The 14,143-nt window shown below is 34.0% G+C and overlaps 1 protein-coding gene and 1 pseudogene across 2 annotated transcripts in view; both read left to right on the top strand.

Moving 5' to 3' along the window:
• The window catches only part of USP34 (ubiquitin specific peptidase 34), a 307,835-nt gene that overhangs the window by 121,443 nt on the left and 172,249 nt on the right, over positions 1–14,143 (top strand). For both annotated transcript variants that reach the window (XM_066378190.1, XM_066378191.1), the window contains exons 16-18: positions 421–635; positions 4,267–4,382; positions 4,468–4,595. In XM_066378190.1, the coding sequence (XP_066234287.1) occupies positions 421–635; positions 4,267–4,382; positions 4,468–4,595 (459 nt within the window). The remainder of the gene's footprint in view (positions 1–420; positions 636–4,266; positions 4,383–4,467; positions 4,596–14,143) is intronic.
• Positions 11,639–11,812, top strand: LOC136401542 (small nucleolar RNA SNORA23; annotated as a pseudogene).

A 14,143-nucleotide genomic window follows, 5' to 3' on the forward strand; every position in this document is an offset into this window, starting at 1 on the left:
TAATACTGATCACATTTAGATTGCAGCATTAAATTGAAATATTTTCTGGTAGTTATCTTGTTTGATCCAGCATTTGTATGAGTAAATGTAAACAAATTTTAAGTTTCATGTTGTGATTTGAATTTCTAAAATAATTATGTAAAATTAAATTTACTGATTTCTGAAGTTATTCTCTTTGAAGTTGTTTAATGAAATGTGTTAATGGGGTAGATAACATGTAGGTGTACTGTAAAACATATATAGTTCTGACATTGTGGGCTTTTTAGTTTTTGTAAATCTCTGAACATACTGTATTATTTTAAAAATATAGCTTTGTTCTTGAATGTGTACTTGTTCCACATGTTTTGAGAGATACTTTGGTATTTACATACTGTGTTTCAATAGGTAATTAGTAACTTTGTGCCCTTCTCTGTGTTACAGGCATATGGTTGATGATATGTTAAGTGCAGATGATGTTAGTTGCAGTAGCTCCCAGGTCAGTGCAAAATCAGAAAAAAATATGGCTGATTTTGACGGTGAAGAATCTGGGTGTGAAGAGGAGCTAGTTCAGATTAATTCACATGCAGAGCTAACATCTCATCTCCAACAACATCTTCCCAATTTAGCATCTATTTACCATGAACATCTTAGTCAAGGTAAGATTCTATAGTAAGTAAAAAAGTACCTTGCTTTCTTTAAAATAGGCATAATTTATATTAATTACATTGTTAAAATGAATCAACTGTTAAGGTTATGATGCTTAAATGTTTTTTTACCAAGTAAGTTTCATATGATAGTTTTCTTCCCAGGAAAATGAAGTTATTATTTATACTGCGTTATGGTATAGAGTCTTAAGTTCTATCAAGAGATATTTAACTAAAAAAAGAAATATAGAAAATATGTATAAAAAGTATAGCTTTGTATTTTAGAAAAGAACTTGATTAGATTTTTATATTCAGTAATTGTAGGACTAAAAAGCAGGAGCTTATACAGGATCACATATTATATGATTCCATTTATGTAAAATGTCTAGCCTGGATCTAGACAGGGTTGGGGCAGTAAGAAAAGGGGTAACTGCTTTCATCTGGGATGATAAAATCTTCAAAAATGATGGTTTTAATCAGTAAATTAATTTTAAAAAGTAATAGGACATAACAGATTTGGAGGAATGGAGGTTAAAAAATAGAAGCAAAAGGAGGAAAGAGAAAAATTAAGAGAGAAAAACGGTTTTAGAATTGGCATTTAAAGGTCTCTATTCAGCCTTGGCCTGGTGCTCAGTGGATAAAGTGTTGCCCCAGTGTGTCAGAGGTCACAGATTTGACCTTCCAGTTAGGGCATGTATGAGAAACAGTCAGTGAATACACAACTAAGTGAAACAGCAATTTGATACTTCTCTCTCTCTCTCTCTCTCTCTCTTTCTCTGAAATCAGTTGACAAAATAAGTAAAGATTCAGCACTTGCTAACCTAGGAAATGGGTTTTGAGATGACAGTACATTGCAAACTATATAAACCTGGTCAGTTAGATTTATTCTAAAAGATCATGATCAAAGTTAGAGATAGGACTTGTGGACTATGACTGATTTCAGATGTTACTTGTACATAATCTAGATGTGGTTACCTTTTTTATTGTTACATTATTGTGGTTGTTGAGAAATGAATAGGTTAAGATTCAGGTCATTTGATTTTGAACACGTTTTAAATTTTTACCTTCTTTTATCCCATTTTCCTTTTTCTCAGTACTGTACATATTTTTTACTATATGAAGTTAGAATTTTAGCAAAATTATGAAATATATTAATACAGTGTGAATCTATCTTGCATTACAATGTATTTAATACTGTAAAGAACTCTTCTAACAAATTGAGACAATTTAGTTTAGAAATGAGCAAAAGATTTGAACGGTTAACTCATAAAAGAAGATATAAAATGGTCAATAAATACACGAAAAGATGCTCAATATCTCTAGTCATCTAGAAAATGCAAATTAACACCAAATGCTACTGCACACCTACTGGAATGGGTAATATTGAGGCTAATGATAACAAATGATGCTAAGGATATAGAGCAACTAGAACTGTCAAATATTGTTGTCAAGGAGTATAAAATACTAGAGTAAAGCTAGTTTGGGAACTGTTTTTTCAGGTTTTTATAGTTAACATGTACCTACCATATGACCTAGCAATTCCTATCCTAGGTATTTATCCAAGAAAGATGAAAACATATTCTCAAAAATATTTTTACATGAATATTCATTCCTGCTTCATTCATAGAGTCTCAGCTGGATTCAACTGGTAGATAACAAATTGTGGTATATTCAAATAGTGGAATACTGTACTCATCAATGAAAAGGAAAATGATACAGTGCAACACAATGGATGACTATCAGAAAACATTCCAAGCAAACAATGGTAGAGGGAAGAATACATGCTATATATAATTTATATACATTTCTATAATATTGAAAGTCACAAGGGAACTTTTTGGGTTGATAGAAATGGTCTGTGTCTTATATATTTTATAAAATTAATTTAAAAATAAATAAATAAAAAAGACAACCAGAAAGTTAATCCACAGAGTGGAGGAAATATCTCTAATATAAAGGGCTTGTATCCAGAATATAAAAAATTTTTTATAAGTCAGTAGTAAGATAACTTAATTAGAAAGTGGGAAATGATTTATTTCACCAAAGAAGGTATATAAATGGCTAATAAGCAACTCAGTATCACTGATTATTAGGAAAATTCTAATAAAAACCACAATGAGATTCTACTGCACACCTACTAAAATACCTAAAAAACATTTTTTAAGTGAGAGGAGGAGAATAGACTCCCACATGAGCCTTGACCGGGATACACCCGGCATCCCCCATCTGGGGAAGATGCCTAATCAGCTGAGCTATCCTTTGCACCTAAGGCTGACACTTGAACCAACCAAGCTGTGAGGGGAAAAAGGAGAGAAAAGGGAGAGTGAGGGGAAGATAGGCAGATTGTCACTTCTCATGTGTGCCCTGACTGGGGATTGAACCTGGGATGTCCTCATGCCTGGCCAGTGCTCTATTCACTGAGCCAATCTGCCAGGGAAGAATAGCTAAAATTAAAAAGTGTGACCAGAGAGTATTGGAGATGATGTGGAGAAGCAGGAACTTGTACTCTAGTATACTGCTGGTGGTAGTGTAAAATGATGGCACAGTCATGTTTGAAAACAGTTTGATAGTTTCTAGTTTCTTTCTGATAAATATACATTTTACATTTTGACCCATTAACTTCTAAGCATTTACACAAGAGAAAGGGAAAGTTAAATATCCATACAAAGACTTGTTACACAAATATTTAAGACACTATTACTTATATTAGCCCCAAACTGGAAACTATTCAAATGTTAACTGGTAAATTTTTAACCAAAATGCACTATTTCCACATATAAAGTGTACTATTCTGTAGTTAAAAGGAACACACTGCTAAGTGCTTCAACATGTATGAACCTCAAAAAACAAAGTTAGACACAAGACTGTGCATACTATATCATTTCATTTACACAAATTTCTAGAAGAGGCTGATTTATCAGGATAGATTAACAATAGTGCTGGGAATGGGATCAGGGATTAATTGTAATTAGGTATGAGGGAATGAAAGTGTTCTAAATCTGTGGTGTAGTGATGGTTGTACAATCCTCATTTTAACAAAATCAATGTACGTGTACAATCCATTAGGGAAATTTTATGGTAACGCTTTATTTAAAAAGACAAAAACAAGGAAGCTTTTTGCTTAATTATAACAGAACTAGTAACAGTTTGTTTAACCTGGTACTCAGAGAGTCTGAATTATTATAATAGAATATTTGAATTTGAAGTTTTGGGTAAATCTCTAGTTAAAAAATATTTTTAATGTAGGAGTAGAAGACACTATACAGAAGGTCAGTTAGAGGAATGTCCCTTAGCTATATATAGACTTATTACACATGAATTGTCTTCTTTATGCTTAATTTGGGTTTCATGTATTTATGTACCATTCTCTTGACATGTGAAAAAATATCTAATAGTTACACTTATTAGAAATAGTGAAGAATCTATGAAAAGAAAATTCTTTTTTCACTTCAGTCTTATCAAACTTTAAATACTATTCTTTGCCATTCATAAAGCAACTATTATGATAATCTTGTATTGTTTTTATTTTGTTATATAAAGTTATTTATTGTTAAACTTTTGATTTAACATGAATTTTATAGTACATTTCACAATTTTAGTCAGCTGTGTTTTCTCTATAGTATGTTATATTTTGCCCCCTCAGGACCTGCAGTTCATAAACATCAATTCAACAGTAATGCTGTGACAGACATTAATTTGGATAATGTTTGCAAGAAAGGAAACACCCTGTTGTGGGATATAGTTCAAGATGATGATGCAGTAAGTTATTCAATAGAACTAAAAGACTATAATAGTACAGTAAAATGCAATCAGAATTAACAGTAATTTTATGTATTTTTTGTAGGTTAATCTTTCTGAAGGATTAATAAATGAAGCAGAGAAACTTCTCTGTTCCTTAGTATGTTGGTTTACGGATAGACAGATTCGAATGAGATTCATAGAAGGTTGCCTTGAAAATTTAGGAAACAACAGGTAAAGAAGAATTAACATTTTTTATGTAGTAGTCGAAGTTCATTATGTGTATTATTGACTAGGTTTCGTGAATTCATAGCATTTAATGTGCCATTATCAACCTATATTTTTAGTAATTGTGTTCTTTATATTAGGTTTAAAGACTTCCTTTACAGGGTTCATATTTTATCAGCCAGTCTTGCCTTTTTCAGCATTTTTTTTTTGACACTCTTGATTAGATTCCCTCCAAGAGAAACAAAGGAATAATAATAATACTTATTTTCTTCTTGACTCTGGGAACATAGTGGTGATTACTCTGTGTTCAAATTGCAGTTAAATAAATGTTCTTGAACTGTATCATATTATATACAAAGAAAGCTAAATAAGGTAAGTGAAGTAAAAAATATAAACATTTTTATAATGGCATTGTTCTTTCATTTGGGTGGATCATTTGTGTCTTGTTCTCTGTGGTGTATAAAGAATTAGGTTAATATTTTTTGTCTAGTTTGAGTTCTGTCATATAGTTAGAGTCTTATCAGAGCTCAGATGATTACAAGTTCCTTGATTTCTTTTATTTTTTACTTATGTTCTATTATATAATTTCATGTTTTCCTTGTCTAATACTGCTTTGACATTGTTTCATTTTCTGGTATAGTGAATTCAATTATTACTTGAATATGTTAATAATATTTCAGCTTACCTTCCCCAGGACTGCTATAAATGTCTAATTTTACTGAATATTTAAGTGCTTCATAATTTTTTTTACCTAATTGAATTAGAAAATGTATGCGCAATGTTTTCTACTTTTCGTCTTCAGAGGGCTATAATTTAAACAATCACAATAGAAAATTGCTTGTTTAAGTAGGTATGAGAAATTACTAATCTCTTTTAGTGGACAGTTCTCTCATTTGGCATATGTTGTTTAAAAGGAATGCTTTTAATGGTTGGATATATGTAATCATTTACATAGGTATTATAGCAGTTAATTTTAAAATGTTAATTTTTAAAAAAATTTTTATCCATTGATTTGAGAGGAAGGGGAATGAGAGTGCAAGGGGGAGAGAGCATAAACTTGCTGTTTCACTTAGTTGTCCAATTTAGCTGTGTACTCAGTGATTGCTTCTCGTATATGCACTGACTGGGAATTGAATCCATGATGCCTTATCCATTGATCCACCCAGCCAGAGCCTTAATTGTCTTATAAAAGTCTTTGTGAAACCCCTGAACAGCTTTTTAAAGTAATTCTATCAATTTTATATTCCTCATATGTGCATGTGCATACCTTGTGACTGTTTGCACTACTAAGTATGTGCCCTGAGAAATTAATCTGATGGTTACCAAAAGATACATGCAAGAATGTTTATAGCAACTCTATTGAAAATAACTAAATATTTTTTGTGTAGCTATCCAAATGCCAAAAAAGAATAAAAAGGAAAATCAAACTTTGGACTCTTGAGTGACATACTATACTATATAGCAATAACAATCAATGAACTTCATTGTTGGATGATTCTCACAAACAGTGTTTAGTGAAAAACATAATGTTTTGTGAAAAAAGCCAGATCTGTCTCTTTACTCCAATTTTATAATGTTTAAAAATAAAAAAAACTATATTTAATAGTCAGAATAATGGTTACTCTTGGGTTGTTGGTGACCGGAAAGGGGCACAATAAAAGCTTCTGCTATGCTGGTAATGATTTATTTCTTGTGACTTATTTCTTGATGTTAGTGCTGGTTGCACAGGTATGTTCATTTCCTAATATTTGAACAGTCACTTAAGATTTATGTATATTTTTGCATGTATGTTATACTCCAGTAGAAGGGAAAACTATGTGAAAGATGAAATAGCATGTAGCCTTTCAGAGTCCATTTTCAAAGACTATGTAATGACATAGGCATGTACTCATAGGCTAATCTGTTACAAAGATTGCAAGCAATATATGATGTAAAATGGTTATTTCCTGTTGGGATTGAGTTACTTTTTCTTTAGGCTTTTCTGTTTTCCATTTTTTCCACCATGAGCATTTATTTCTCTCATAAATAAAAGGGGCAAAAGGAAAAATCTGTATAAAACTAAAACTGTCAATCTGGATTTTTTATTACATTTGAATTTGACCATCTCCAAATTAACTGAGGGTGAAATATAGTATTTTACATTTGCTTGGGGCAATTTCTGTACTCCAGTCAGTTACCTAATGATTTTTTGAATAGCTAGTAAACATAACTATTATGTTGAAGTTAATTTTGCCCTAAAACTTTCTGACTCAGAGTTGCTAAATACATCATGCTAGTTTTACTATAAAAGTCATTAGGCATATGTATATGTGACAATAGTTAGAGCATAGCGCCGTTCTTCAGTCTGTGATATATGCAGCAAATACTCTGTATACCACTTGAATTTGGATTGCCCAATAAATTAGTAGTTTTCAGTGGGGTTGATCCCCCCCCCCCCAGACAGTGTTAAAATCTGGAGGTAGTTTTGATTGTTAAACTAATGAGTAGGATTGGAGGTGTTATTATAAGATGGGGTTGCTATGAAACATACCTGCAAAACAAAGAAATATCTGGCACAGAATGTCAGTACTTCACTGACATCAGAGTTTTGAGAAATCCTGTTCTAAACACAAGAATCCTTTCTCCAAGCCTAGTCCCTGTAGTTTACCATCACAGTAAGGAAGGAAAGTTGCACAAGTGTGCTATATTTAATAGGAAAGCCATTATGTTAAACAGATAGGTCTGTGTAACCTGGACTCATTTACCATTTTCCTGATGTTTGACAAAAATCATGGAGGTCTACTTCTTGATGATGTTAATTTTTATGTACTTAAGGAGCTTTTATGTTTCTATTTTCCCTATGCTAGCCTTTCATTTTTTCTCTAGTTCCTCACTTGCCATGGTTCATAGACTTGTAAGCATTTTTTTTGTTTGTTTTTGCTTCTTATGGTCATATTACAACTTATTTTATAAATTTATGTAGCTTTCTTTGGAACAGTTATATTTGGACTCATTACTTCTCAGAAACAAATCTGAAAAAGAAAATGATAGTCTCCCATAAATCGCTTATAATTTTATTATTTATATGGAATTATTGTAAATACTTTTTAAAAAGTGCCTGACTAGCCTGACCAGGTGGTGGTGCAGCAGATAGAGCATTGACCTGGGACACCAAGGGCTTTGGTTTGAAAGTTCAAGGTCGCTCATCTGATATGAGCATGGGCTCACCAACTTGAGTGTGGGGTTGGTGGGTTGAGCATGGGATCATAGACATTACCATATGGTCAATAGGTGAGCCCAAAGGTCGCTGGCTTGAAGCCTAAGTCATTGGCTTAAGCCCAAGGTCACTGACTCAAGCCAATGGTCAAGGCATGTATGAGAAAGCAACCAATGAACAACTCAAGTGCCGCAACTAAGAATTGGTGCTTTTCATTCCTCTCTTTTCCTGTCTCTTTCTCTCTTGCTTTAAAAAAGATGCCTGCATAATCTAACTCTGTGTTATGCAGTGTGTGCCTTGTGCACATTTATCCATTGGCTGATTGGTTTATAAGGCACAAAATAACATTTATGCAATGCATGAAATTTAGAATTACATGCAAAAATACATAGTAGAAGCTGTTTGCAGAATGTTATCATACTGTGAGAGCATGAGGCAGAAAAGTAGCTCCTACAATTAAAAATCTTATTACTTATCAGCTTAATGTTTATATCAAGGATAATTGAGATAAGACTGCTGTCCAGTGAGTAGGGTAGTAATGTTGGAGTTGGTAGTAGCCTCTTTGCTGTTGATGTTTACTAGAAAGGAGGTCTACATCTTGTACCTAGACACCCCTGACATTCTATGGCCTCCCAAAAATTGAATTTATTCCCTGTAGGTACTTGTACCCATGTGTTCAAATTTATTGTCTTTGTGTACAAATGATTTCTTGAGTAAAATGATTGCATATGTCAGGGATCTTGTTTATATGAATAAAGGTTCAGATAATTAAGAAATGGATGGTACTGTATACTTTTTTGGTTATGTTTTTCTGTTTATAATGACTGGATTATTTATAGGATTTTATGTCAACTCTTAGGATATAGAGTTGTTTGTATAGAAAGAGATATACTACAATAATAATTAATAGTATAAGAATAAACTGTGTTTCACAATGGTAAAGCTGACTTTGCCCACCCCTATATTATAATTTATAATGACTGAATAAATAGCACTTTGAAGAGCACATCAGTCTTCTTAAAATTCAGAGTCCAGGATTATGAAAAAATTGCCCAAACATGACTTTGTCAAGATCATCAGCAAATGTATCCATTCTACTAAGGCAACATATAGTTGCATTGGCGATTCTTAAAGGAACACCACACTATTGCCTAGTATAGCGATTTTCATCATTTTTCTTCTCATGGTACACATAAACTAATAACTAAAATTCTCTGGCACACCAAAAATATACTTTTTGCTGACTTGACAGAAAAAATAGCTAAAAATTTGAATCATTTCCACCAGATGGTTTTTGTTCTGTTGGTTGTTTTCAATTTTTATTTGACAATCTAAGAGAAAAGAGGTAAGTGCCCCTAACTAAATTGTCAGAAATTGCTTGTTTAAAAATTCTTGAGGGACACAGGTTGAAAATCAGTGGCCCAAACTTCTGGTTACAACAAAAACTTTTAAGAATCAAGCAGAGAACTAGGGCAGTTTAGGGTAATAACTTTTTGTGTTGAGAATAAAATTAGTATCTTGCGACTCTGCATCATTGCCTTTTTGACTTAAACACATTGTCTAAGATTGTGTTTTGGTATTTGAAAGTTTCATGCTTAGAAGAATTTGTGAAATACAAGTTTGAATATGACAGTTCTTTTTATATATTGAGTTTTGGAAGCATTCAGCAATCAAAGCTTGAACATTGAAATACTAATTATTGTCACCAAATAGATAAATTATCTTCTTCATTTTGCATGTTACTGATTTTAATTTTATAACCAGTATGTACATGATATCATTTTTCCTGTTAAATTTACCAGTTTAAATGTTGCAATGGTCTGACCAGACGGTGGCGCAGTGGATAGAGTGTCAGACTGGGATGCGGAGGACCCGGGTTTGAGACCCTGAGGTCGCCAGCTTGAGCCCAAGGTCACTGGCTCGAGCAAGGGGTCACTCAGTCTGCTATAGTTCCCTCCCTTCCCCGTCAAGGCACGAATGAGAAAGCAATCAATGAGCAACTAAGGTGCCACAACGAAGAACTGATGCTTCTCATCTCTCTCTCTTCCTGTCTGTCCCTATCTGACTCTCTCTTTCTCTGTCTCAAAAAAAAAAAAAAAATGTTGCAATATTTGAGGATCACTTTGAATTTAAATTTAGTAATTTCTTATAAAGTGTTCTTAAATTTATAACACAATGTGTGGCATCTGTATTCTTGGAAATTTTTTAAGGAGAAAATTAAAAATTTTTTTTGATAATCTTGGGAAAAACATGTTTTAGTCATCTAATATGTAATCATAAACCAATTACAAATTGGTTTATTGGTTTTGGACAGAGAGAGAAAGAAGCACTAACTTATTGTTCCACTTAATTTTTCATTTAGTTGTGCACTCATTGGTTGCTTCTAGTATATGCCCTGACCGGGGATCAAACCTGCAACCTTGGCGCACTGGGATGATGCTCTATACACTGAACCATCTGGAAAGGACCTGTCATCATTTCTTGATAATTCAGTGTTTGTATTATAAATTATGGAATAAAGCATTCCTATTAAGGTAGGAATAAAGGGAAGATAAGTCTCATTTCCACATTTCTATTTTGGTTCTGCTTTTACATGAACTACACTATTATCCACTCAGCCAATGTCCATTCAAAGCCCGGCTTCCTATTCTCTAATGTCAAGCATCATATGTTTGCTTCTACATTATATTATATAAAATGAAAAAATGTTTATTTAGAAAATTTGGAGAGTATGTTTAAACAATCTAGGACTGTAAAAGATAAAATAAGATTTTCAGAAAATATACAACTGTTGTATATTATAAGACTTGCCATAGTTTCTTAAAGAAAATAAGAAATGGCATCTCTTTCTAGTCTTTGTTTCTTTGTATTTTAAAACATTGTTGACCCTGACCTGTGGTGGTGCAGTGAATAAAGCATTGACCTGGAATGCTGAGGTTACTGGCTTTGCTGACAACTCTCCCCCCCCCCCCCCCCCCCCCCCACATATGTCTGTCAAGGCACATATGAGAAAGCAGTCAATGAACAACTAAGGTGCTGCAACGAAGAATTGATGCTTTTCGTCTCTCTCCCTTCCTGCCTTTCTGTCCCTGTTTCTCTCTCAGTTTCTGTCTCTCTTGCTAAAAAAGGACAACAGCCATACAACAAAAGTGGACCAGTGGGGATGAATCAAAATTATACCGTTTTTTCTCCTCAGTTTGACAAAAAAATGTATTTTTTGATGTGCTGCAGAATTTTAGCAATTACTTTGTGTGTGCCGCGAGATGAAAAAGGTTGAAAATTGCCGCCTTAGGTCAAATTTATATATGTATATGTGCAAATCATATTAAATATATATTGTTCAAGTTTTAAAAGTTTTTAATATTAGGAAAAACTTCACAAATGTTTTTGAAATTTTGACAAAGGTTTTTAGATAAAGTATCTAAAATTCTTCTGATTCTTCATGGTCTGTTTTCCCAGTTACAGTGCAAACTTGTTACAGTGCAAGTTGCTGAATAATATTAAAAATTTTAATATTTAAAAGCATACTTTAAAATGTTAATCTTTTTAAATAATTGAGGAATATTTACTTTGCATTTACTGGGTATCAGGCACTGTCTTCTTCACTGTGTACTTCTTAGTCTGTATCAATGTGATTTTGACGCTTTAACATTCTGCTAACATGCTAATTCTTTTGTCATCGGGTAGGTTTTTTTTTTTTTTTCATCCTTGTTCCTCATGAGTGTTATATAGCATTTAAATGAGTGTCATTTTCATTCCTTGAAAGTCTTGCTTTTAAGGTCTTTGCTGGTTCTTTATTTGTTTAGTATATATTGAGCGTGCACATTTTGCTGAGATTTTTAATATGATAGTCTTCGCTCTCATTGAGCACATATTAGTGGTAACAACATTAAATAAAAGAATATTCTTTACTTGCTATCCACACAAACATCATAAGCCAAAGAGTAAGTTGGGATCATAGTACTGGTGTAGTGTTGTCTCATGGACATAATTTCCCACTGGCCAGCCTCCAAATTCCCACACAGACAAAAAAAAAAAAAAAAGGAATATTCTTTAGAGGATGATGAAGAAAAATAAATCGGGAAGGAATTGAGGAATAAAGAGGTTCCTGGGGCATTGGAAGCATGTAATTTAATATAGAGTTGTCATGGTCATCTTTTCTGTTGACAGTTGAGGAACTGTGAATAAAAATGAGAAGATGCCTGACCAGGCGGTGTCACAGTGGATAGAGCGTCGGACAGGGATGCAGAGGACCCAGGTTTGAGACCCCGAGGTCGCCAGCTTGAGTGTGGGCTCATCTGGTTTGAGAAAGGCTCACCAGCTTGGACCCAAGGTTGCTGGTTTGAGCAAGGGGTTACTCGGTCTGCTGAAGGCCGACAGTCAAGGCACATATAAGAGAGCAATCGATGAGCAACTAAGGTGTCGCAGCGAAAGACAGATGATTGATGCTTCTCATCTCTCTCTGTTCCTATCTGTCCCTCTCTCTGACTCTTTCTCTGTAAAAAAAAAATAAAAATAAAAAATGAAAGGAGTCCTGTAGATAGATATTTAGGTAAAGAGCATTTCCAAGTAGAGGAATGAGCTTGTGTGTGTTGAAGGGATGGCAAAGAGATAGTTTGGATGGAAATTAAGTTTGACTGCTAGGAGGAATAAGTACTCATCACAGAGGGTTTTATAGTAAAAATTTAAGTACTTTGGATTTCATTCATAAATAGGAAGCTTTCTTTTCTAACTTCTACCACTCAGTATTCACCACTGTTGCTTTCCCACTCAACCTTGTATTCTGATATCTCTGATACTCTTTAAGAGTAGCCATTTTGGTGGGACTTACTTGTATACCAGACTTGTGGTAAGGGTGCCAACATTTCTCCTTTTAAAAATTCTTTCAAGAAGCTATATTGGCTCCTGAGCCTAAAAATAGAAATTCTCATTAGAGTTTGTCCTCATTTCAAGGCTTATAGCCAACCTCCTTATCTACTAATACTTCTGGGATTTGTATATCAATAGCTTTCCTATACCCTTTCCTTTTTGGTAAGCATACTCAGATATACTTGAACTAGAAAGCCCGGCGGTCATACGAAATGACCGCTGTTCTAGATATTATAAATTGTAATTAAAATGATTTGTGCAAAGGTGTCTGCTAATTCAAACTGAATTACCCAGGGCAGTCGGCGAGGACGCCCCTTTGCTTAGTGCCCCACGGGGTTTCCCGCTTCTACTTGCTTAATTGCTTAAAGTAGAGTGCAATGAAGGAAACCACTGGCGGTACATTTCTTAAGAGCCACTGCTAGCTCAATAAATAAAGATGATTTAAATAATAAAATGTTAATTCACATGTCAAAGATCTCTTTGTACACATTTCTTGTGTAGATCTTTCCATCATTTTTAAGCTTGCCTTGCAGAGGACCATCAATTATTTTTAATTTTACGTCCGTTCTTTCACGAACTCTTGAACAGGCAACATAAAGTTGACCGTGTCCAAATGCAGGCTCAGGTAAAAAAATGCCGACACGCTTAAGCGTTTGGCCCTGAGACTTATTGATGGTCATAGCAAAGGCAAGTTTTACAGAAAATTGTCTACGTCTCAATTGAAACGGCAACGGTCAAATCGATTAGTTTCTAACTTGAAGTTTAAGGACTGACAGTGTTCACATTTAATATTCATGTCACCAGAGGAATGCTCAAAAATTAAAGTTTCTCCATTTGAAACTGTTTTAATCCTTTTTGTGTTTCGGTCAGCATTACTCTGTCGTTTTTTTTTTGCATTTCTCTCCTGCCTTTGTTCAAGGGACTCATTTTGTTGAGACAGGCTTTTTTGTCTTGCATCTGAGGCAAGCCTGTTTCTCTATGCTTATCAGTCTCATTTTGCCGAGAAAGACACATTTGCTCTGTGACTGAAGCAAGCCTTGTCTTTCTCTGCTCAGTGGTTTCTTTTTGTCGAGAAAGCCGTTTTTGTTCAGCTTTCGCTCCTTTTCTCTCCTCTTCAGTGCTGTATTTTCTAGGAGGCATTCTTAAAATAAATTACGTTAAGACGTAGATTTTATGTAAAACAGATGATTGCCAATGCAAACAAATGTTCACCTTCCCCCTGACACACTCAATTTGCGTTCAGCCTTAAATTGTTTCAAAAGCAGATGATTGCCAATGCAAACAAATGTTCACCTTCCCCCTGACCTGCTCAATTTGCGTTCAGCCGTGGCAACTTCACCCCATTGGCTAGTACAGTTACGCAAGCAACCAATAAGCTATCGGCGACAAGCAGACACTTAAGCCGCATATAATAAAGATGTGAGCAATTTCCAATCCTTTATTTGCTCCTTCATACTTGAAGTAAATGGTATGTCTTATTATTATTTAT

The sequence above is a fragment of the Saccopteryx leptura genome, chromosome 3, assembly GCF_036850995.1.
Source record: "Saccopteryx leptura isolate mSacLep1 chromosome 3, mSacLep1_pri_phased_curated, whole genome shotgun sequence".
NCBI lineage: Eukaryota > Metazoa > Chordata > Mammalia > Chiroptera > Emballonuridae > Saccopteryx > Saccopteryx leptura.